Source organism: Hypanus sabinus, chromosome 19 (assembly GCF_030144855.1).
Source record: "Hypanus sabinus isolate sHypSab1 chromosome 19, sHypSab1.hap1, whole genome shotgun sequence".
Lineage (NCBI taxonomy): Eukaryota > Metazoa > Chordata > Chondrichthyes > Myliobatiformes > Dasyatidae > Hypanus > Hypanus sabinus.
Window position 1 is genome coordinate 52,573,563 of NC_082724.1, and position 26,697 is coordinate 52,600,259.

General features: G+C 41.7%; 1 protein-coding gene across 1 annotated transcript in view; it reads left to right on the forward strand.

Annotated features, from left to right (window-relative positions):
• Positions 1-21,467, forward strand: part of LOC132377923 (protein SSUH2 homolog) — a 55,460-nt gene extending 33,993 nt beyond the window's left edge. Inside the window, exons 6-13 of the mRNA XM_059944410.1 lie at positions 945-1,005; positions 2,946-3,070; positions 6,691-6,753; positions 7,729-7,808; positions 10,285-10,377; positions 13,099-13,204; positions 19,456-19,563; positions 21,222-21,467. Coding sequence (XP_059800393.1) covers positions 945-1,005; positions 2,946-3,070; positions 6,691-6,753; positions 7,729-7,808; positions 10,285-10,377; positions 13,099-13,204; positions 19,456-19,563; positions 21,222-21,365 — 780 coding nt within the window. The 3' untranslated portion in view covers positions 21,366-21,467. The remainder of the gene's footprint in view (positions 1-944; positions 1,006-2,945; positions 3,071-6,690; positions 6,754-7,728; positions 7,809-10,284; positions 10,378-13,098; positions 13,205-19,455; positions 19,564-21,221) is intronic.
• The last annotated feature ends 5,230 nt before the right edge of the window (positions 21,468-26,697 follow it).

Sequence of the window (26,697 nt, forward strand, 5' to 3'; positions counted from 1 at the left end):
ACTGAACATAATATTCCACATGCAATCTTTCAAACATATGTACAATTGCAACGTAACATCTTATTGTCAAACCACTAGACAGAAGTCTGTCACCAGTAGGATATGGACAACCCAGGTCTTGTGCTGCCACTTAGTTTCCCTTTCAATGAGACTAGCCCATTAGTTTCATGCTAAAAGATGCTTGATAATTTAAGAAAACCTGTGTTTGAGATAGTTGTGGCAAGAACTTTAAAGTCTTAGGAAAGTTTTCAAGTGTAGATCTCCTTTAATTCCGCCTGCTATTTGTGCAAAGCAGCCCTCCATTTTCTAATAGATCTGCAGTGCAGCTTAAACTGCTATGTATACCAGGTTAATTCTCAAATGCTGCCTTTTGCAGTAATTGATGTCTTATGTCTGTGAAATCTACTCTGCTGTAAATGTTAATTATCATAACAGCTTGTTAACTTGCATCCAATTTTTTGAAAGAATTCCTGTCTGCTGAAAGAAGCTTCTGATGGATGGAGAGGTCCAGTATCAGTCTGAATTTATATTTATACACAGCTTAGAGGAGCATAGCGGTATTGACTTCTGTAAATGCCCTGTAGAATCTGAAGCCAGGGGTGGCTCCAAAGTCACTAAAACTTTGAGTTGCACCAAACAACATACCTGTTGGTCTGCATCATCGTGGAAGTACTTATTGGGGCAAGTGAGGAGTGAGAAAGCAGCAGTAAAGGCAGTTGTCTTGGAGCCCTTTGTAGAAGGGAGAGCATGATAGAGTGAAGGAAGTAATTGGGAAAGGTCATTCATAGTGAGCAGGACCTAAATCTGTTTGTGTGAAAAGGAAGGCATGCTGATCAGTGCCACCAGTAACCTAATGCTGATGAGACTGAGCCATGAAAAGTTGTTTAAATGCTGTAAGCAGACATGCTCTGAGCCGTTCCTAAACTGGATTCATTTTACTCTAGTATCGCCTGGAAAGCTTCACAGAATCTAGATCAACTGAGTGGACATCAAAGCCCTATACAGGTGAGCACGTAACCAACAAAGTAAGTTGAACCCTAAAGAACTTCACAGGGACCAAACTGACGACATCTTTGACTATTTTATTACAATGGAGTTGCTGCGCAGCACTCTATCCTCAGCATCACTTAGCTCAGCACATTGAGTTCCAGTTGGAACATGCTGTTAAAGGTCCTTCCTGCTTCTCTGACCTCCTGGTTGACCCAAGATCAATCGGACACACAAAAGAATGCAGATTCTGGAAGTTGCTGGACGAACCCTAGTCCAGATGAAGGGTCTTAACCAGGAGCGTTAACTGTCCATTTCGCTCCATAGATGGCCCAAAATCAGTTCATCAAACGCGCCTTTAGGACCCTATGGTCTACTCTTTCATGGTTCCTAGACAGTCTTGGCCTCCATTTTCCCATCTGTAACCCTGCCAGTGATTAATTTTCTCTGCCATCACTTTCTGCAATTGGTAACGTCTCGCCATACTTTTGCCTAACTCTATCTATAACTCAAGATATTTCCCTGCCCTCACGTAATTGTATCTTCTTTCTGCCTTTTAGGTTTTACATTTTTCATGTTGTGTATTTCCTTCAAAACAAAGGCGACTTAAAGCAATCCCACAATTTCTATTCCCCTCCCCCACATATTTTCCTGTAACCTATTCTCTTTCACATGCCCTTAACTCCCACAATTCTCTCCCCATCCACCCACACCAGTGAGTAATTGACCACCAGTCAGCAGGTAGAACATAGAACACAGAACAGTGCCATGTGGCCCACTATGTTGTGTCAAACCAGTTAAAACACAAATCACAAACACTCAAGCATTAATCCCTCCTACCTAAACAATGGGCATATCCTTCCATCTTCCTTGCATCCATCTGCCTATCCAAACTTCTCTTAAAAGGCTCTTAAATTTGCCTCTACCACCATACCAGGCAGCACATTCCAGACATCCACGACTTGAGTAAAAAACTTACTCCTCACATCCTCTTTCAACCTACCCCCCCCTCACCTTCATTGCTTGCCCTCTGGTACTAGACATTTCAACCCTGAGAAACAGATGTTCCCTCTCTACTCTATCTATGCCTCTCCGATCTCTGATGTGGAACAAAACAGGCCCTCTAGCCCACAATGTCTATGCTGAACATGATGCCAAGTTAAACTAAATCTCTCTGCCTGCACATGATCCATGTGCCTCCGTTCCCTGCATATTCCTGTGTCTAATGGTCTGGTAGCTTACCTGCTTCCACCACCACCCTGGTAAGCTGCTCCAGGTATCTTCCATAGGCTCTGTGTCTAAAGAACTTGCCCAGCACGTCTCTCTCAAACTTTTTCCCTCTCATATTAAATGTACGTTCTCTAGTATTTGACATTTCTACCATAGGAAAGGGATTCTGGCTGTCCACCATATCTATGCCTCTTATAATTTTATAAACCTATCAGGCCTCCCTTCAGCTGCCAGCACTCCAGATGAAACAGCCCAAGGCTGTCCAACTTGTCCTTTTAGCTTACGCACTCTAATCCAGGCAGAACCCCAATAAACCTCTTCTGTATCCTCTCCAAAATTTCCATGTACTTCCTGTAATGGGATGACAGAACTGAACGAGTTTCTCCCGAGTACAGCCTTATATGACTCGAAACCGGAGCACTTGGTACGGGAAACCCACAGAGTGACAGGGAAAGCATGCAGGCACGATGCAGAGAGCTCAGGAGTCGAGGTCATACCCAGTAACTGGAGCTATGAGTCTGCATCATTGCCCAGTGTGCTGCCTTCAACATCCTTGTGCACTTCAGAGAACTTGGATATCATCTGTAGATCCAAAAAGATCTTTCCTGAATTTGGCATTCTAATATAACTTAATTTGATTCTTGAATTGTGTTGAATATTATTAATTTGTTTTGAGAAGTCTTTTCTAAACTCACATAGAACCTGCTGATGGTCTCTCGCTGTTTCAGGTCAGTTTGTGGATAGTAATGCCTATGGGCCTGCCCCACTTCCCTGGGATATCGTAGTGCATATACCCCAACTGTTTCAGGAACACACCGAGAAAGTCCCTGTACCTCACACTTCATCTGTTAAGGTATGTTTCCTCTAAAACCACATACAAACTGTCCCCGGGTAACAAATGCCCAACTTATGGACCCTCCTCCCTCCTCCCTTCCTCTCCTCTGCCCCCTTATTTTGCTATGGAAAATCCTAAATGGATCATTAACTATTGTCCAGTAGTATTTACATTCATGAAGGCTTTGAGAGGTTGTTCAAGAAACATATCGACTCTGCCTGAGGAGTGACTTGGATCCACTCCAATTTGCTTTATGTCACAAGATACCATTTCATTCCACTCAGCTCTGGAACATCTGGACAGTGAAGATGCAGATGTCAGAATACTTTTCATTGACTACAGTTCAGCATTGAACACTATCATCCTAATCAATAAACTCCAACACCTAGACCTCGATACTTCATTGCGTAACTGGATCATTGATCTCCTCACTTGCAGACCTTAGTCAATTTTGATCAGGAACAATGTCTCATCCACGGTCACCATCAGTAACTTTCAATTCCTGGGCATTGTCATATGAGAGGATTTGTCCTGGGACTGGCACGTAAATTCCTTTTCAAAGAAAGCATGGCTGTCTTAAAAGTTTGCACAGATTCGGCATGTCGTCTAAAACTTCAACAAACTTTTGTATTTGCACAGTGAAGAGTATCCTGACTGGTTGCATCATGGCCTGGTATGGAAACACCAATGCTCAAGAAAGGAAAAGCCTACAAAAAGTGGTTGATACCTATCAATTCATCACAGGAAAAGCCCTCCCCACCATTGAGCACATCTACAAAGAGCACTGCCACAAGAAAGAGCACCCACCATCCAGGCCACACTCTCTTCTTCCTAGCACCATCACAATGAGGATACAGGAGCCTTAGGTCCCATACCTCGAGGTTCCAGAAGAATCATTACCCTTCAACGTCTTTACTCACCAGCACACTGAATTGATCATTGAATGCAACCTATGGACTCACTTTCAAGGACTCTATAATTCATGTTCTCAGTATTAATTATTTATTACTATTGTTGTTAATATTACTTGTTTCTTGTATTTGCACAGTTAATCACTCTGTGTGTGTGTGTGTGTGTGTGAGTGTGTATACATGTGTAGCTTATCATAGATTCTATTGTACTTCTTTGTGCTACTGTGGATGCCTGCAAGAAATTGAATCTCAGGGTGGTAATTAGTGACATATACATACTTTGATAATAAATTTACTTTGAACTTAATTGCCTAAGGATGAAAAATATAGATCTATTTGGAGTTGATATGTTAGATTAACGTGATAATTTTGGAAACTTTATTGAATGAATAATTTGGAAGGAATTGAAATTGAGGCCCAAATTCCTCTTATTGCCCAGAGGCCGAGTCCACCTGGTACAGATTTTTATTGAAAGATTGGTTGTCCAAGTGGAGATGCTCTGAATTTATATACTGTACCTTGAGTTTCACATGATAAATATGATGCCCTCCCCAATGTAAGTTGTTAATAGCTCATTACAGAAAAGCAGACAGTCAAGCAAGCCTGATTTTTGCATCTTTAAAATAAGTTCTAAACTAAACTGGAATCTGCTTTTCAAAAAATAAATAGTAATTGAATAAGTAGACTGTAATTTGGCTTTCTAGGGTGTGTGGGGCCTTTGATTATCTGGCTGCTTTACTGAGCCAGTGAGAAGATTAGACAGAGTCCATGGGAGACTGGTTTCCATGATGTGCTGAGCTGTGTCCAGAACTTTCTGAAGTTTCTTGCAGCCTTGAGCAGAGAAAATGGCATACCAAGCTAGGATGCTCTGAATGGTGCAATGATAAAAACTGGTGCGGGCCAAAGGGGACATGACAAATTCTTTTAGTCTCCCGAAGAAATAGAGACACTAGTGTGCTTTCTTAAACATGTGGTTGGGTCAGAACAGGTTATTGGTAACCACTGGCGCTTGAAACTCCCAACCCTCCTGACCTCAGCAGAAGGTAAGATCAGCACAGATGACCAGGCTCAAGGGCAGACTACTGAACATTTCCCTAGTGTGATGGCTTCACAATCTACTTTGCTGTGACCTTCTTGTCTGCCTGCACTGTACTTTTTCTGCATTCATTCATTGTTTTCCTCTGTACTCCCTCAAAGCACTGATGCAATGAAATGATCTGTATGGATAACATACGAAACAAAATTTTCAACTTCACCTCAGTATATGTGACAGTAATTAACCAATTTATCAATTTAATAATCTCACTTGCAAAACACTTATTTCAAAATAAAAGTAGATAACTACGCTGAGTTTCATGTTCTTGTAAGATTAACAGTAGATTCAATGAAAAACTACTCACAAAGACTGATAAACAATGTGCAAAAGAGGACAAATTGTGGAAATACAAAAAGAAAAATCAAAATAAATAAACAAATACATAAATAATTTTGGAAACATGTATTGTAGAGTCCATAGATTGTGAAATAAGTTCATTGTTGAGTAGAGTGAAGTTATCCTCTCTGGTTAAGGAGCCTGATGTTTAGGGTTATAAGTATTCCTGAACCGACTGATGTAGGACATAAAGCTCCTGTAGCTCCTGCTCGATGGTGGTAGCAAGAACCATATTTTTCCTTATTCCTTATCACATAGATGGAGGCACTTAAATTCTCCTACTGATTTTTCCTGTATCCTATGTTCCCCAAGTTAGAAACCTGGAAAACCTACAGCACAATACAGGCCCTTCTGCCCATAAAGCTGTGCCAGGCATGTCCTTACCTTAGAACTACCTGGGCTTACCCATAACCCTCTATTTTTCTAAGCTCCATGTATCCATCCAGGAGACTCTTAAAAGACCCTATCGTTTCTGCCTCCACCACTGCCGCCAGCAGCCCATTCCACGCACTCACCACTCTGTGTAAAAAAAACTTGCCCCTGACATCTCCTCGGTACCTCCATTCCCATCAATTACTCTCAGATTGTAATACACACCTGCACACTGGGGCAATTTATGGTGGCTAATTAACCTACAACCCACACGTTCTTGGGATGTGGGAGGTGAGGCCTCCGTTGGTCAGGGTTGACCATGGATGTTGCGCCCTAGCTGTCTAGATACGGAAGCCAGGCAGTACGATATGGAGAGCAAGCTGTTGCCCATGTAGCAGGCTTTCCCTCTCCACGCATCTGTTGAACCCAGAGGAAACTGGAGCAGCTGGAGGAAATCCACGTGATCACAGGGAGAGTGTACACATAGACATCACCCAAACCTGAACCAGAGTTAGTAGAGATGTGAGGCAGTAGACCTTCCAGGAATGATTTTTTTTAACTTAACCTTCATAGTGTGTATTAAATCATGATCATTTTTTACTTTGAAAAGTCCTGTTCTTGAACTGAACTGAAAATATTGAGTGTGTGTCTTCAAGCTCCGGTACCCCCCCTCCCTGCTCCCCTGGTAGCAATGTGAGGAGGGCATGTCCTGTCTGGTAGGGGTTCTTTAATGATGTATTCTGCCTTGTTCAGGCAACAGCTTTTGAAGATTTCCTCAAAGGTATGAAGCTCTAGTCCTACATAGCAGACTTGTTCTCTGCATTAGAAATCTTAGTTAAAGTACCGAGCGCCTTCTGATTTTGAGATGCGGAATGAAGTCAAGGTTAATCCTGTTTTTTTTTTTTCCCTCTCGCCTCTTTCAGGGATGTCACTCATGCATGGCGTTGGGTAGAACAGCATGTACCAACTGCACGGCAACTGGAAGGGTGAGGAGTAATCTCCAGCTTTCTCATTTTCTTATCTGCATTTGCTTTCTCCGAAGAACATTGGGTTAATCGAATGCTTGGACTTCCAGCATCTGCAAATTTTCTTTTGTCTGTGATGGGGTTAATAAAAGTGGCACTGTGACACAGCTGGTAGGGCTGCTCCCTCACTGCCCCAGCAACCCAGATTCAGTCTTGCCCATTAGAATTTGTGCGTTCGACCTGTGACTGTATGGGTTTCCTTCAGATACTCCGGGTGCCTCCCATGTGCCAAGGATTTGAGGTGGCACGGTGGCATAGTGGTTAGCACAATCCTTTACAGTACAGTACAGGCGACCCGGGTTCAATTCCTGCCCCTGCTACCTGTAAGGAGTTCTGCACGTTTTCCCCACAACCACGTAGGCTTCCTCCAGGTCCTCCAGTTCCCTCCCGCACTCCAAAGGTGTACTGGTTGGTAGGTCAATTGGTCATTGTCTTGTGATTAGGCTCAGATTAAATCGGAAGGTTGCTGAGAGATGTGGCTCAGAGGGCCAGAAGGGCCTACGCTGCATTGCATCTCAATCAACAAATAAATTTCAGGATCACAGACAAGAGGTACTGAAGATGCTAGAAATCTAGAGCAAAGCGTACAATGTGCTGGTCAGGCAGCATTTATGGATGAGAATTTCAGGATTGTGTATATTGACACCTTTAGTGGCCCTGAACCCTTAATGTGACTATTGGATGCATTGCTTATGGTTGGCTGCAGCCTCAAAACAGACTTGAGAAGGAACAGGAAATCCTCAAGGGAGTGTGACTCTGTGGGAAAGATGGGTTTAAAGTGATGGAGAAATGGAAAGCTGGCCTAAGATATGAGAAAGTTTGCTTTTCTCTCAATGTGAGTGTGTGATCAATGTTATGCCTTGCCATTTATTGGGTTCCTGTGTTGGGGCAATCCTCTCTTGTCCAATGGATTGTAACACTGTTCTGTAAATTCAGGTGAGATGTCAGGTATGCAGCGGCCGTGGATTCAAGTCCAATGACAGGTGCAATCCTTGCCACGGCAGTGGCCTTCAACGGTAAGCAAACTCGACCCAAGGCACAGCGCTGAACCAGTGAAGTTGAAACAGCAGATGCTGAAAAGACATGGCAGCTCTGGTCAGGAGAGAGAAGCAGAGTTGCGAATCAAAGACCCTTCATCAGAAGTGAATCCAAGAGACCCAGTAACATTTTGGGGCTCAGGATATAGGAGTTCATTGTATTTGGTGGGGAGGGTGGGGAGTTAAAATTAAATTTATTATCAATGTACGTATGTGTTATACTGTATATGAAATGTAGAAAGCAGTGTGAGTGACACTGCAAAGATGCTGAGACCAAGAACTTGGTCATTTCCCAACTCCAGTACTTCCAACGGCATCTCCAGTGGTTTAATATTGCAAATGGTGAGAGTTATCTGTCATTCATATGCAAGTAATCATGTCATCACAGACCCATGGTGATACTAGGATGTATTTGCCATGGCAATAGTGCCTTCTCTACAGTAGGACCCTTGTTGTTTTTACTCAAAAGGGTCAAATTGGATTTTTTAAAACTTGGAATTTCTCGAGTGGCTGATTTACTCGGGTCTCAGCTCCTCTTCCTCACCAGTTCCTCGCAGCCCTCAATTCCCTGAACTTTGAACACTTGATCTACTTCCTCTTTTAAGTATTTCCATATTCCCCTGGAATGGAGAATAGCAGAGATTTATAACCCTCTGCCAGAATGCACCAGTTTTTAAATGTGTAACAAAAACATTTTAAAAATCTGTTCCTCCTCCTTTTCTGATTCAGCTGCAAGAGGTACCCATAAGCAAAGGAAATACTGTACATGTATAAAGTTATAAGAGTCTATCAGAAAAGAAAAAACAAATAATACTATAGCACAATACAGGCCCTTCAGCCCACAATGCTGTGCTTACTTTAGAAATTACCTAGGGTTATCCATAACCCTCTATTTTTCTTAATTCCATGTACCTATCCAAAAGTCTTTTAAAAGACCCTATCGTATCAGCCTCCACCACTGCCACCGGCAGCCCATTCCATGCACTCACTACTCTGCGTTTAAAAAGAAAAGCACTTACCCCTGACATCTCTGTACCTACTTCCAAGCACCTTAAAACTATGCCCTCTCATATTAGCCATTTCAGCCCAGGGAAAAAGCCTGTGACTATCCACATGATTAATGCCTCTCATCATCTTATACACCTCTATCAGGTCACCTCTCATCCTCCATTGCTCCAAGGAGAAAAGGCCGAGTTCACTCAACCTATTCCTATAAGGCACACTCTCCAATCCAGGCAACATCCTCTGCACCCTTTGTATAGTTTCCACAACCTTCCTGTAGTGAGGCGACCAGAAATGAGCACAGTACTCGAAGTGGGGTCTGACCAGCTGTAACATTACCTCTTAACTCAATCCCACGGTTGATGGAGGCCAATACACCATATGCCTTCTTAACCACACGGTCAACCTGTGCAGCTGCTTTGAGTGTCCTATGGACTCAGATCCCAAGATCCCTCTGATTCTCCACACTGCCAAGAGTCTTACCATTAATACAATATTTTGCCATCATATTTGACCTACCAAAATGAACCACTTCACACTTATCTGGGTTGAACTCCATCTGCCACTTCTCAGCCCAGTTACTGTATGCGAAAGGTAAATATACAGAAAGAAAATAAGATGATTAATAAATAAGTAAAAAAAAAAATAGAAAATAAAAAAAACTTGTCAATCACTAAGCCATTCCACACAATGTATTGCCAGAGAGAACCACAGATGTCTGAAGGCTTTTCCTCTCTCTTTCCCTCTAGCTTTACCTTTCCCACTGCTCTACCAGTCTTGCCTCATCCCCTTCCACTTCCCTTCTCCCTCTCTGTCCTTGTCTCTCTCTCCAATTCTTAGCACTGTGACCCAGTCTAAGAGAGGGTTACCACTTGCATGAAGAAATTGTCCTTTTTTTATACCGTTAAAGATTTCTTCAAAAACCTACCATAACATTTACCCCAGTACCTTTTCAGACAAGCATGTTTTTCACCATTATCTACTCTCAAGGCTGTAGGCTGGTTCTCACGCAAAGTTTTCAGAACATTACCATGGACTGATTCCCTTGAACTTCCTCAAAATATTCCCACCTCCCAGACTAACACCATTTTATCTTACAAATTTCCATTTTGTGCTATGCATTTTAGCGTATACCAAGGGGGAATCAAATTTGACTTTTTCCTTACAAAATGTGACAGCTCTCCTCATTTATACAAATAAATCATGCTAACATGGATTGAGGTGTATGATTTTTAGATAATAAAAATATAATATACCATGAGATTTCAGGTCAGTAGATCCCAATACAAAATTCTTCAATCCAAGAAACAAAGTATCCAAGAGTTAAAGATGTTCAACAATCTGAATATAGAGAACAGAACAGCAGGGTCAGCACATATTATGGAGTGAATGAGTCTCAGAGTTGGTGATGGAATGCTGCTTTAAGTGATGTTGCTTTCTTGTTGGTCCTCAGCTGTGTTTTCTGCGGTGGCAGTGGAGCAAAACCTTGTAAGACATGTGCCCAAAGTGGACAACTCCTAGTCTACATCCAGCTAATAGTCAAGTGGTAAGCTCAGAACCTTCTTTCATGTACTGCATACTTATAGACAACAGTGTTGGTTAGGGGGTAGGAAGTTTTCCAACTGCTTGTGCCAGTTGAGTGAAGGATTTCATTTCTTTCCATACACAATGCCCTGGCAAACCTGTGACTGTGCAGTTCCCCTCTATGGCAAAGAGAGGGCTTCATGAGGGGAGATAATTGGTGTGCAAAGATCATTTAGGGGAAGGTAACTGAGGGGATACTGGAGGGGTTGACAGTGAAAGGATTGGGGAGTGCATAAGAAGAGTATTTTGTTAGTGGTAGAGTCCTGGTGAAATTATCAGCTAGGAGGAGGGTCTTGAGGGCAGAAGTTGCCAAGGAAATGGTTAGAAGTCAGGGATCAAGTAGGTGAAAGGCACAGCAAGTAAAACCACTGCCTCAGGTCTTCCTGCCTCCAGAAAAGCAAGTTCTGACTTCAACTGATGTTTGTGGCATCATAATATTTAAGCTCTGAAGTTATGAGACCTGGAGGGAGGTGTTCTTCAACCAAGGGCCATATTTCATGGAGGGAGACAGATGAGGACAAACTTGGAAAGTGAGGGAAAGGTGGAACTAAGGTGTAGTAGTTGGTTGAATGAAGAATTAAATGAGTTTTGGTGATCAAACTCCCTGCAACAGTTGAGCACACCGCAGTTGTTTGGGAATGGTGTCTGAATACATTTCATTAATGTGATATCATGTGGTAATTATCGCTACACATGAACATGCATGTTATAAGCACTCAGACAATTTCACCTCCCCTGAAAATTTTTATTGTTCAACCAAATGGAACATGAGCTTTATGTCCTTGTTCTTGAGAATCAGTTTTAATTCACCTTTACTGACAGTGGTCATAGCCAGGGTGAGGAGGGAAATAATGGGGATGACCTTCCATTACCTATTAAATGCTTCCAATGGTGCGTATCTCAAATAGCCTCTGACACCAACTCCAGCCTTCACTTGTGGCGTAATTACTAAGCCCGGTGGAACCATTTCCAATGACAGGAGAAGGGGCAAAGGCAGACTATTGGCATCTTAAAACCAGCCACTCCAGGCAGATGGGGCTCATCCAGGAGAAGGAAAACTCTGATCTCAGTCTTGCTGCTATACCCACTGATGGGGAAAACTTCAGGAGTAAACCCCGAGAGAGAAATCCAGAGCTGGAGTCCCTGAGGCAACCCTACATTGAGTTCACCGCTGGTGCCAAACTGTATCGGTCTCTGCTCTTCCTTTGCTGCATGGAGAGGGGGAGCCTGCTGCATGGGGAACACCTTTCTCTCCGTATCAATATGAGTGCAATAGTCATCAGCAAGTGGCTCTGAAACAGCACCTTTTAAGGTTGAGACCAGGGTCAAATAGGGCTGCATCGTTTGCCCTAATTTTTTTGCTGTGTTCATTGCAATCATTCTTCACCTCACAGGCCAAGACCTCCCAGAAGGAGTTCAGATTCTCTACAGGACAGATAGGTGGGGGTGGAGGGGAAGTCTCTTTAACCTTAACAGATTCAAGGCAAAGAGCAAGGTGTCAACTACTTCCACCATGGAGCTCCAGTATGCAGATGACAATGTCATCGTAGTTCACTCTGAGGAGGATCTGCAGTCCATAATTCAGGGGTCACAAACCTTTTTTGCACCGCAGACCGGTTTAATATTGACAATATTCTCACACCGATTGCTATGGGTCCGGCCATATCATCTGCATGCCTGACTCCTGTCTCATTAAACAACTCCTGTTTGGCCAACTCAAAGATGCAAAGTGCACTCCTGGAGGACAGAAAAAGCAGTTCAAGGACAATATCAAGACCCATCTGAGGAAGTGCCGCATCAACCTGAATGGATGGGAGAAATTAGCACAGGATAGGAAAATCTGGAGAAGGACTGTTGATGAGGGGACTGCACAGCTCGAAGAATACCCCCACCATGCCACTCAGACTAAGCGGCTTCAGCATAAGGGGAGACTGGGAAAGGGCTAGCCAGCTGCATCCACCACCATTTCAATGACCTACACCTGCCGACATTGCAAAAGGACTTGTGGATCACAGATCGGCCTTTCATTCATGTCAAGACCCACAAGTGAGCAGATCAACCACCAGGAGAAGAATCATACTCATACAAGTGATCACTGATGAGGATGACTGCCCTGGCTTGCGTATTGAATACGCAGACAACTAGGATGCAACATCCATGATTGACACTGACCAGCCTCCTCCAGATATTCCTTCTGCAAAAGGAAAATAAACAATAAAACTCAAGACAAAACACAAATACTGAAGAAATGCTCAAGATGTTGGAGGAATTCAGTGGGTTAAGCAGCATCTGTGGAGGGAAATGGACAGTGAACATTCTGAGTTGAGACCTTTATCTGGACTGAAACATAGAGGGGAGATAGTATAAAGAGGTGACGTCGTCAGTCCATTTCTCTCCATAGCTGCTGCCTGATCTGCTGAGTTCTTCCAGCATCCTGTTCTTTGCCCCAAGTTTCAGTGCTTGCTGTCCCTTGTGTCTACACAGACACTGAAACCCGAACAGATTAATTTATTGTTTGCTACAGATACCTGCACAAGGGACAGACATTTTCAGAAGCAGATCTCTATCTTGATGAATTAAACACCAGTTTTGTAGTGAACTCCATTTCAAATGGATTTGTTAAAAATAATTTTCTGGAACTGTGCATCCAAAGAAATTGCAACTTTTTTTCTTCCTTGATCAGGAAAAATAACATTTTTGAATACATTGCTGATCAACAAAGTGGACTTTCTTTAGAGCTTTATGACAAAATGGCTGGGGATTGTATCTTCACTGATGAACAAGTTATGGTAAGAAAGAAAGTCTTGTTTAAAACCGCTTTGGTTAAAGGAGTCATGTTGCAGTCTGATATCAGTAGTGGGCATGTGACGGCAGCACTTAATGAGGGGCAAATCTGTGCAGAGCCAATGGGGAATAATGGGGTATCTATTGAGTTTTTCCTTGACATTATGTGCACTTGTACACTAACTGTCCCTCTCTGTCTTTTTTTCTCTTTCACTTTCCTCTTTGCATGTCTCCTTCTCTCGCTCTATCTCACTCACTGGCACATAAAGGCCTGCTTCTGTGAAGGTAATTAGGAAAACTCTAAAAAGCAACAAAGAATAGCTAAAAAAAAAAATCAAGATCAGATTTATTATCACTGATGAATGTCGTAAAATGTGTTGTTTTGTGGCAGTAGTATAGTGCAATACATTAAAATTACTATGAATTAAAATAAGTAATGTTTAAAAATAATTAGGTATTACAGAAAGCACAATAGTGAGGTAGTGTGGATGGATTCCCAGGAAATCTGATGGACTGTTCAAAATTCTAAAGTCTAGGACAGAATATCAGCGTGCACTAGCAAGTAATACAAAAATGGTTTTTGAACTATGTATTTAAAAAAGAATAGAGTAACTGAAGTAAGTGCTAGTGACTTAGAACATGAGATTGGGGAATTAGTAATGGCGTCAGAAAACTAGGTGTCTGGTCAGTTAGGAAGGGCAGCCTCTCGTCCTTTCATTATGAAGCCATAAACATTTAACTTGGGCACAGAAGTATTTTACTGCAAAGTTTTACTGCAGCTGTTTTTTCTGTCTGCTTCTCACTTTTCAATTTCTCACCGTTTTAAGAATGCTCCACATTTTGTGTTCAAGTGTAGATAACCCAAAATTTTTCCATGTTCTACTGCCAAGTCTTCCCCCATCCATGCAACCTGTCAGTACTCACCGAGTCTCCCCAGTCCACCTGACAACCCGCACTTCTGCACAATATTGTAACTGGAACAATGTAGTTCCTTGTTCAGCCTGTCTTTGCTTTTTTTGAAGTGAAAACCAGTGCTCAGGTCCTGACTTTCACTGGGAAATGAACTCTTGATCCTTGCAATGTGCTGCTAGAGGAGGTGGTGAAATCCAAGAGAAACATTCAGACAAACATTTCAATAAATGTGTAGAAGGATACTGTCCTAATGGAGGCAAATGAGATTAGTGTAGATCAGCAACAAAAGGCTAGCAGATTCAAATTCAGATTATTCACTGTACTTAGTAAGATTTAGCCTCAACTCTTTCTTCACATAAAAGTGCATTACAACCAGAGATTTTGATCAATTTAACTGAGATATTTTTAATTTGTGAATCAAATGCTCCTTTTTTTTCCACAATAGAGCCCAAAAAGCAGGGTAATTGTGAAGCATGAAAAACTAAAAATTCAAAACCTGAAATGTCAGCACTTCAGAAGTATTCATCCCTCAATACTTAGTGGAACAGTCTTCCTCAGCTATTACAGCCAGTAGTCTTTTTGGATGGGTCTCTATTAGCCTTGCATAATATGATGGACAAGATTTGCCCATTCCTCCTCACAAAATTACTCAAGCTGTGCCTGGTTGGATGGGGCGCAGCGCTGGACAGCAATCTGAATTCTTGCTGGAGATGTTCAGTACTCTGACTAGGCCACTCTAGGACATGGTTGCTCTGGCAGGGTGTTTTTGGCCATTGTCCTGCTAAAAGATGAACTCCTCCCCAGTATAAGCTTTTTAGCAGAGGCTGGAAGCTTTTTTATCCAGGATCTCTCGGTATTTAGCAGCATTCATCTTCCCATCAATCCTGACCAAATCTCCAATCCCTGCTGTTGAAAAGCATTCCCATAGCATGATGCTACCTCCACCATCCTTTACAGTAGGGATGGTGGTACTAGGATGATGAGCAGTATAAGATTTATGCCACACGTACAACTTAGTGTTGAGTCCAGAAAGTTCCACTGTAGTCTCATCCAACCACTAAACCTTTTTCCACACCTTTACAGTATCTTCTAAGTGACATTTTGCAAAGTCATTACAGGTAAGGGTATGCTTTTTTTTTTAAAGCCATGGCTTCTTCCTTGCCACTCCTCCACAAATACCCTTATTGTGCAAGGCCTTAGAGATTGTGGAGCCATGAACTTCCTCTCTAATTAGCTTCTTCAGCTTACTCAGAGTGACTGTTGGTATCATAGTGGCCTCTCTTATAAATGCCATTCTTCTCAATTGAGTTTAGAGGGGCAGCCTGACCTAGGCATTGGCTGTGGTTTCATATTTTTCCACTTTTTCACTATGGACTGCATTGAGCTCTGAGGTATATTCATTGCCTTTGAGATGGTCTTGTACCCTTACCCAGATTTGTGCTTCTCTATTATCGTTTCCCTGAATTGTCTTGAATGCTTTTTGTCTTCATTTGGGTTTGGTCTGTTGAAAATCTACCATACTGTTGAATCCTACAGATAGAGCAAGTATTTATTCTTATAAATTCATTGAAAACAGGTCACTCTCCAATTTTCTACATCAACAAATTGGGTGAGTTGTTAAAGACCATAAGACATAGGAGCAGAAGAAGGCTGTTTGGCCCATCAAGTCTGCTCCATAAAGTTTTGTTACTGAGGAAAGTTAGCTTAGTAATTTCAAAGGGGATGAATATGTTTTCAGCCTCACAATTTTGTTTTTTTTTTATTTTTTATTAAATTGTTGACAGTTTTTGGAATTTTTCTTTTGAGTTGACGTGATGCGCAATATTTTGTAGATTAGCTCAAAAATCCTCCTTCAACATATTTTAAATTTAGAAAATGAAACAGTAAAATATGAAAATAATTGTGGGGGCTGAATACCTTTTCAAGCCATGGTATTTATCACATCAAAGCAGACAGTGAAATGTGTTGCCTCTGTAAACAACCAACACAATCTGCTGGGAGCACCCTGCAAGTGTCACCACACATCCGGCACCAAAAAGCCTGGACTTTTTGGAACAAAGGGCCTGTGTTTGTGTTGTATGGCTCTGTTACACAACAGAATATCTATCCTGACAAGCCTTCTCTGCATTCTAACATTAATTTTATCACTCCAGAATTAATAGACTTATATGTTTCTTTTTCATCTAAATTTTAATGATTGAAAAGTATTGCTTATTATGACTTGGAAAGGACATCAGAGGGATTTCAGAACTTGTAGGAGAGACAGGCTGCAGTCCAAAAAAGCAGTTTCCAGAGGTCTATCATTACTTCTTTTCCCCATTGTCTGTACATTTAGAACCTTTTTTTGTCTATTCTTTCCTTTATATATCTTTTTTTCAGGAAGATTTAAATAAGGGACTTCCATGATCTGAGAATGTCCCCAGATACAGTTTCTATGATATTGAATATGGGTTAGATGATGCCATGAGTATCTTTTACTTTCACTTGAGAAGACGGTCTGAGCTTCAGTTCAACATCACACTGGCAGGACAGCTCCTCCAACAACACATAGCACCCTTAGTTTGATCAACGTTCTCCACTGTGACAAAAATATAATTTCTTCTTCTTCTTCCTCTTCTTCCTCTTTCTCCTCTTCTCCTCTTCTCCTCCTCTCCTCCTCCTCCTCCTCCTCCTCCTCCACCTCCTCCACCTCCTCCTCCTCCTCCTCCTCCTCCTCCTCCTCTTCCCCCCAAACACCCCCCCCCCCAGCTTTAAGGTGCAATACCGCCACCTACTAGACTGGAGTGTGGATGGTTTGATAAACAGGAGGAATGAAAAGAATTGCATTCCCTGCATTCTATATAATAAACCGGAGTCTTTCAGATACTTCATGATACAGGCCTGTATTTCTCTTGAACGCCCACCTAAAATGTCTCCTATACCCACAGCAGTTTCTTGGTTTATCTGAAGCGCTCCTATCATCTTCACTCTTTCTCTTTCATACTTCTTACATTTTATCAATGTTTAACTGTTACTGATTGATTACAGTATTCACACAACCCAGTTGGATGTTGCCCTATTTTATATAATGTGTAATTAAGACTTGTGTGACCAATTTTTAAATGACTGATGATCACTTCTATCTTTCTATGACCAGCTGATATTCTTTTGTATCTGATTTGCCTTTGTATTTTGTACAGTTGTCTCCCTGTTTCACTGTCATCCCAGTGCTTCTGCCATGTCTCCTCAGTACGTATTTTTATAATGCTTTTGACTTCTGCTTTGCTTGGAGGGATCTGGACCTCTATTATAGATGATTTGAGTGATTGTTTAGCTATAATACCCACCTTTTCATTACCCTCCACACCACAATGAGCAGGAACCCAAAGCAAGCTTACTCCTACCCCATTTTCGGTCAGTATGTACAACTTGCATAGAATCTCCAATAAAATATCCCGTCGTCTTTCTGATTTTCTTGATTTGATAGAGATTAATGCAGACAAACTGTCTGAACAAATTACAGCCTTTTTGACATTATTTTCTTCTATCCAAGATAATGCACTCAATATTGCCATTAATTCTGTTGTATACACTGATGAATGGTTCAATGTTCTTTTCCTAATGTTAGTTTTGCACTGAGGAATGTGGACTGCAATACCTGTGTGGCCAGACCTAGGGTCTTTCAATCCATCTGTAAATATTACTAATTTTTTTTTAAATGCAGGTCTATATATTCGTGTACTATCAGTTTGATTCCACAGATAGACTTTTTAAAAAGTTGTTGCAGGTTTATATCCACTGTATGTATTGTAAAGAGCCATGGAGAAACATCAGATAATGGAACTGTAGGGCTCTATTCCAGCTCGTGTAGACCATATTTTTGCGCTTCTGCATCCCCGATCCATCCAAAACTATTATAATTTGAATTATGATGTTTCCAGCAGTCTTTTAGTATAGCTTTAGCTGGATGTGAATTGTTATGCCCCACGATGTTAACCCAGTAATGCAGCATTAACTTTATTCTTCTAAGTCTTAATGACATTTCCCATTTCGACTTGAAGAGCTGATACAGGTGATGTTCTGAATGCACCGTTACATATCCTAAGGGCCTGAGCTTGCTCAACATACAGCATTTTTAAATTACTTTCTGCAGCTGACATGTATGCTACACATCCACAATCCAAGGTAGCCCTCATTAGAGCTTGATAAATACTTAAAAGCAATATCCTGCTCACACCCCAATCCTGTCCAGCAATACACCTCAGTAAGTTGTTTATTTTTTTACATTTGTTTGTAACTTTCTCAATTTGCTTTTTCCATGTAAGTTTCTCATCAAATAACAAACCGAGGAACCGAATTACCTTTACTTGCTCTAATTTTTGTTCATATAATTTCACAGAAACTGGTTTATGATTCCTTTAGAAACATAAACTTGCGACTTACTTATAGACAATTTGAAACCCCATTTATTTGCCCACTCCTCCACTTTATTAATTGCATCTTGCATTTTCCTTTGTATATAAATTAGATTTCTACCCCTCACCCATAAAGCCCCATCATCTGCATGTAAGGATTTCCCCACACTATGTTCAACTTCCTCAAATATGTAATTTATCATTATGATAAATAGTAATAGACTGCAGACACTACCTTGTGGTGTTCTGTTTTCAACCGAATATGTCCTGGAGTACTCTTTTTCCACCTTGATTTAAACTTTTGTATAGCTTTGAGCATTTCACACCTCTTATTCCTTGAAGGGACTAGGTTGTATTTTATACCGAAAGACCAAGAGACATTTGTAGTAGGATTTGCCATTTGGCCCATTGTGTCTACTCCACTATTCCATTGTGGCTGATTTATTATCCCTCTCAACTCCATTCTCCGGCTTTCTCCTCATAATCTTTGACACCCTTACTAATTAAGAGCCTATCAACTTCGGCTTTAAATATACCAAATAGTTTTGCTTCCTTAGTCATATGTGTCAATGAACTCCACAGATTCACTACCCTCTGGCTAAAGAAAGTCCTCCACACCTCTGTTCAAAAGGGACATGACTGCACTCTCAGGCTGTGCCCTCTGGACCTAGGCTCCATGTACATACACTCTACCTAGGCCTTTCAATATTCAATAGGTTTCCATGGATGACATTAAGAATTAGAAGTTTAGTCAGTTTTGGATGGAGCTAAATCAGAATGAGACAGAAATGTTTGGGTACTGAACTATGTGCTGTAACTTCAAGCTAGGTTTTTTCCTGACCTTTGCTAAATAATAATACAAATATATTCTAAAGCAAAAGGTTTGTCATTTCATTGTATATATTTACAGTCAAATGACAATAAAGTTGTTCCTTTCTTGGTCACCCTAGGTCAGTCCTATAGTGGCGTTTCCTGAAATAAAGATCACCCAGGCTTCTCAGCAGGCCATCCAGCAGCATCGAACCCAGCTGACAAGAGCCTCTGTTATAATACAGCAGGTGCGTTTCAAGTTAAGTCTGAAACTCTCAATATCTCACTGCATCTTCCTCATATACCCTTGTTGTCTGTTCTGAAGATGGTTTTGTGGGATCTTTATGGTGGGTTGCCCTGTCTGGGTGATATGACAATGCATCAGAGATTTTAGAATCCTAGAGTGCTGAAGGAGGAAACTTGGAGCATCAAGACCTTGCTGGCTTTTCCATCCAGCCATCTATCGCCCTTATCCCTTAAGTGCATGTCAGATCTTCAATCCAACACATCCCCATCTCTGCTCATTCACTGTGTGCTATCAGCCCTCAAGTTCCCCTTTGAATGCCGCAAAAGGCTCTATTTCCTCTCTCTCGCAATCAGAGACCTCTAGATCACATTTACTCTGCATTGAGACATCCCTCCCTTCACTTTCGTCCTGCACTTTAAATCTCTGTTCCCTGATCCGCACACTGAACAGACATGGGAACAGTTCCCTTCCAATTGCCCTACCTAAATTGTATCCCCTGAACCTTCCTTTCACCAAGGAGCACATTGACAGCTTCTTCTGTCTAATCCGAATCCCTCATCTCTGGAACAATTCAAATAAATCATCTCTACTCCCACTTACCTTCCCCTTCACCTTGCTTCACCAATCACCGTCCAGTTTGTACTCCTTCCCTTCTGCACCCCACCCTTCTTATCTGACTTCCTCCCCCTTCTTTTCCAGTCCTGATGAAGGGCCTCGGCCTGAAATGTCAGCTGTTGATTCCTTTCCATTGATACTACCTGACCTGCTGAGTTACTCCTGCATTTTATATGTGTTACCCTAATATCTTTCTTCTGTCTCAATACAGTAAACCATTTTTGTTATTCATTATTCACATTCAGATTTATTTATCACATGAACATCAAAACATACAGTAAAATCCTTTGTGTTAACAACCAACACATCCAAGGTTGTGCTGGGGGCAGCCCACAAGTGTCGCCAAACATTTCAGTGCTAACACAACAATCCCACAATACTTGGCAGATTAGCACAGAACACAAGAAAACAGCATAACAGGCATCATTGCAACAGCAGTGAAACACGTCTCCTCCCAGCCACACACATTCACAGTCCTCTAACCCCAGCAGAGACCACCTTCTTCAACTTTCAGCAGACTTGTGGATTCACGGACACTGGCCCTGACTTCCCCAATGGACTCAGAGATTTGCACACCCCAGGCCATGGCCATTAGGCCTTGACCTCTGAACATCTGATCGACCTTCAGGCTCAATTTGGACCTCTGGTTGCCTTTTTTCACCTCAGCAATTCTTGCCACATAATCTTAATCAGTGCAGAGTTATAACATGGCACAAATCTCAAAAAATCCCACCCTAAATCTCACTACTTCTCTCTCCAGACATGCCTTAAAGTATCTCCTCATGTCACTCTTTGGGATCCTGTATCGTTTGTTACCACCACTGTGTTTATAGTGTCAGAGACTTTACCTGAATGCAAGCTGCTGTTGATCTGCGCCCTCTTTTGGATCAATAGGTATTGAAATCATTTATGTCTTCTCAATTTCAGCAAGGTTAATGTGGACAGGAGATCATCATCAACCCCAGACTCCAGTTGCATCCAATTTCAGACTCCAATCCGAACCTCAAAGTCTAACTAAGCTGAATGTTCTTTTTCTCTTGGCAGCGTCAGACAATTGAGTTCATTCCCATCACTGAAGTGTACTACGAGTGGAAAGGAAAGGAATATAGTTACTTTACCTGCGGCACTGACAACCGAGTGCATGCCCCCGACTATCCTGCCAAGTGTTGCTGCTGCACCATTCTATAAGCATATCAACGGGACCAAGCTGACAAGCCTTCCATCCTGTCAACGCAATTCACTAAGCTGCAGAAATCCCAGATCTGCACTTTCCTTCTGCATTATCTCTGTTAAACAACTATGTTTTCTAGATTGTTTTTCACTCAAATAGTTCTGTGGATAATTTCACAGTATATAACCAGCTTTGCCTGAAATCTGTATATCGATTTTTTTTTTCCTGAAAAACTGTAACTTCTGAAGTTGTAACCAAACCAAGTGCAGCATTTTTAAGGTGAGAATCCACCATACCAAGATATACATTCCAGAAATGATCCAACCAGTGAGCCCCTTATGCAGCTTAAATAGCAGAGGGGCTTTCTGGAAACTACATACTGACCTACATTTTCTGCAGCTAGCACTCCTCTAAAATCTGAAATATAAACCAATCTGATCCATAAATTGACATGATTACAGTTGCCCCCTGGGTATTTGATGGAGGGGAGGGGTTGCTTTAGTTGTGACACAGTTCAGAGAACTCGAACAAAGAGTGGCAAGGGACAACCTGGCCACGAGCTCAGATTTGGAGCTGGAGGCCAAAGTGACCATTACAGTTGGATGGAGCAGTACTGAGCACAGACTCTGGCCGTTGTTAACTGTGCCTGGTTTTCTTTGATATTGTGTGGTGCAGAGAATACATAATTTTAAAAAAAAATCAGTGTTGACACTAAGTTCTGTACCATGTCAATTTGAACTCTAAAATGCACGGTATTTGCAATTTCATGTTTTCAAGTCGAGTGTGACTGAATTAAAGGCTTTGAGCTGAACTGCCCTGTGCTGGGCTGAAAATCAATGTGCTGAGAAGGACATTCACTGGTTAACTTTTTAAAGTGCACTTTTGATACCACTGCTCCAAAAAATGCACTATATTGTGATTTCATGTTTCTAAACCAAGTGTGACTGGAATTGAAGACTGTGTGAGCTTAAATTCCCTGTGCTGGGCAATATTAGGCTGAAAATCAATGCACTGAGAAGCACATTCACTGGTCAACTCTTGATACCACTGCTCCCAAAATGTATATTAGTGCTAACAATTAGTGTAAGTGCTTTGAGCTGATAAACAAGATTTATCTTACTCTGTTAACTTGCACACACTATTTTTTAAAATTGTTTTGTAATTGTAAAGTTGCGGAGAGAATGCAACAATAGGTCAAATTGACTTCTCTTTTTTTTTCTTATACTGGTCTTTGTTTTAATACAAATGCTTGTTGGGCTGCATCATTTCAAAGAATTATCATCCTGGTTGCAATTAATTCTGACATTGGTCTAGTACTTGGTGTAAGGGATCAAATTTATTTTTAAAACATATTGAAATATATTAAAACTGCATTTCTTGTTTCTGAGCATTTTTTTAAGCATAACCATCTCTCCCTCAGGTTTTCACCTCTCCAGTTTCTACGGCTTAATCAATTGCCAGTGACACTTATGCCAGAATTGAGGAGCTGTCTTGCCCCTCCTAAGGAAGATGTGAGATTGCCCTTGTCCCTTTTCAAGAACATCCTGTCATTTAAAAGGTCTTAGTTGTCGCACCCACAATATAGGGAAGGATATTGGGTGTCATATTGGTGATCCAGCATCAGGGTCAGATACAAATCTAATAAACTGCAAATGCTGGAAATCTGAAATAGAAACAGAAAATGCTGGGAACACACTCAGCAGGCAGGTTACATCTGAGGGAAGAGAAACAGTTAATGTTTCAAATCAAGCAGCCTTTTGTCAAAATGGAAGTGTTAACCTTGTTTCTTTTCCCAAAGGGGTATTTCCAGCATTTTTGCTTTTATTTTCTAGTCCGACATCCATGGGGTCAGAAATGAGATTGGCAACTGAACATCAGTAATTCAACAGTTTAAGGTTGTCCAAACTAGAACATAAACTAGTATCCAATTATTCAGTAATTGGTTTGGCATCAGAATTGTGTATTAGTTCACTAAATCCTCCCTATCTCCATACTCACCAGGTCAGCCATATGTTACTGGGAGGCTGTGTGATCAGAGGAAGGGCTGAAACTCGCCCTTTTCAGTCTTGACCCTCGATGAGGACTAGTGCACGTTCCCTCAACTTCCCCTTCCTGAAGTCCACAATTTCTTGCATTTAATGACACCGACTGCAAGGTGGTGGTTATACGACACCACACAACCAGCCAATCTATCTCTCTCTTTGTTGCCACCTGAGTTTCTGCGAACAGCTGTATCATCAGCAAATTTATAGAGGTGCTTGAGCATGTGTCTAGCCACACAGTTATGGGTGCAGAGATTAATATAGGATTAGCAGTTTAAAAATTGAGTGATTAATTGCTTTCAGAAATTAGTCATTCTGGAAGGCCTGCGCATGTGTCATAACCCACAATGAAAGATCAGCACCTTAGCAACCACCACACTTTGAGCAGAACTCTGATCAGTGTAACAGCCACTGAAATGCCAAAGTTTGTTAGCAGCAATTTTAGCAGATACTGCAACATACTCGAAGTTCACCTGCGGATTTTTCCACAGATGGGGCAGGAGATGCCAGACAGGGTGGGTAGGCTATGTGTTATTGCACTCCTGACTTTACGCAGCATCTCTCTCTGCTCCGGGTGCATGGACTGGAGTGTAGTTAACTAACGAACTGCAGAGAGACTTGCCACTTGTCGTCAGCAAGCATAACTGATTTTTCTTGTGGAAGCAGTGTCTTTAGCTTTGCACTATATGACTTGCAAGCAAACTTACTCTGGCTGTGGTTTATGGATTCCCCACATGAAGATGGAACTGTTACATTACCTTCCTTTCTTCAGCTGTGCACTGACAGCAAGCTACAGGTCACCTACCTGCATGGTTCTGGACAGGTGGCAGGAGTCACCGACCTGTCAAATCAGAACTGAAGTTAATGTTGACTGAATTTTTGAATCAGAATCAGGTTCATTATCATTGATTTATGTTTGGAAATTTGTTGTTCTGTAGCAGCAGTACACTGCAGTCCATAAAATGTACCATAAATTACAATAAGTAGTGCAAAAATAGTGAGGTAGTGTTAATGGGTTCATGGACCTATAAGAGGGAGAGGAGGCAAAGCTGTTCCTAAAATGCTGAGTGTGTGCCTTCAGCCACTGTACCTTTTCTCTGATGGTAGTAATATGTGGTTTTACGTGTTGGTGACATATACTAGTGGTTAGCATGATTGGAACTATGAGTTTAGGTGAAAGAGGAACGTGCTCTTTATTTGTCTCCATGATCTTGCACTAAGGGAAATGGGGGAAGTGAGAGAGTCATAGAGCAATAGAGTACAGTAGCAGGCCCTTCACCCCAACATCTCCATGCTGACAATCAATTACTCCTCCATCATCTACAGCAGCATTTGATATATCTCCATGCCTTAGCTGGAGTTGAGAAAGTTAGGAAGGTGCTTTATCCATGACCATTGATTTATAGATGGAGGAGAGTATCTAAATAGAGTATGAGGTGCAGTTCTAGTTCGCGTTTGGCCTCACCTCACCATGAAGAGGGTAAACCTCTTCAAAGCCTTGACATCCTTCCTATAAATGGGGAATGTCAACTAGAGTTTTATAAAGTTGCAACACCCTAACTCTTGAACTCATTTCCTCGTCTAATAAAGTCAGGCATGCCATATGCCTTCTTTACCACCCTGTTGATCTGTGCAGGCGCTTACAGGGAGCTAAGAACCTCAAGATGCTTCTGCTCATCAACACTGTTAAAGGATCTTGCCATTAAAAGTGCACTGTCTCTCTGAAGTTTGTTGTCCAAAAGTATAATCTCATATGGTGTCAATGCAAAGCATCAGAGCTGAAGTGTAGGAAATATGATGGCCAGTTTTCATCCCCAAACACCACTAGAGTAAAACTGGAATCTGGAGCATCAAAGAAACTGATGAAGGTCCTCTATGGGTTGAACAGCTTCTTTGGAGGTAGAGGGATAGTCAATGTCTTAGGCTGTGACCCTGTGTCAAGACTGGGCATTTAAAGTGGAGATAGCCAGTATAAAGAGCTGAAAGGCATAAAGATTAAAGGGACAGGTGAGGTAGGGATGATAGGCATTTGGAGCCATGCAAGGGAGGGTGGAGTAGAGGCCAAGGCTGGTGAGTGGGAGGAAAAAGATGAGGAGAAAAGAAATGGACAGGAAGAGAGAAGGTAGATATAGACTGGAAGATGATAGAACCAAATAAGAGATAATGAGGAGATGAAACAATGGGGGAGGGATGTTAGACCAGCAGAGAAGAAGCCAAGAATAGTATGTGTAAGGGTAAGAAGTAGATGAAAATGAGAGAGGGGACCTAGGTGGACCAGTAGATCTGGGAAAGGAACATGAGAGAGTGGGTGATCCAAAGTTGGAAAATTCATTATTTATCCCATTAGGTTGTAAACAACCCAGACAGACTATGAGGTGCTGTTGTAGATTATGTTTGGCCTCACCATGACAATGAGAAATGCCAAGGACAGACATACTGGTGAGGGAAGGGGAAAGTGAGACAAAGTGACATTCAACCAGAAGCTCAGGTGGCCTTTGCAGACAGGGTGCAGGTGTTCCAACTAGTCAACATGTGGTCCTGCCAAATTAGAGGAGGCCACATCAAATGCACTGAAAGCAATATATGAGGTTGAGGAGGTGCATGTGAAAAGGAGAGGCTATTTACATCCCTGAATAATAGTAAGTTAGGAGATGCAAGAACAAGTGTTGTACTCCTCATCATTACAGGACAGATACTTGTGGACAGGAAGGGGTGATCCATGAGGGACGAGGGAAGTCACAGAAAAAGTGAGGTAAGAGCGGACATTCAGGATATAAGGTGAAGACTCCATCAACTACATTAGAAAGGAAGGCATACTTCCTGAAATAGTGGGGCATTTCAGAAGTGCAGGAAAGGAGAGCCTTATCTTGAGGACAAAGGTATTGGAGACAGAGAAACAGAGAAAAGATTGGCTTCCTTACCATTTTGTATCAATGTCCTTCATAGTCCAAATGATTTTCAATAAATGCTTGTCCTACCCATCTGAGGTACAGTTGAAGAGCTATCTTCCCTCTTTTGTACATTGAGTTTCCCAATATAACCAGTTTGGAACATGACTGCCATTTTTAGCTCTTGAACTTTGTCTAGTTTATGTTATGTGTGCCAGTATGGTGAAGTACGGGTACCATGGAAAATCTTGCTTCAGCAGCATCACAGCCATATGGGTATATACCACACACAGAACATAATTTACACAATACAGCGAAGTTGAGACATTAAGGCAAAAGAAAAACATAACCAGAGATAAGTCCAAGGCAGTGCACGAGGTCGTCTGTAGTGTTCTGATGCTGAGGTAGGATTAGGTTTG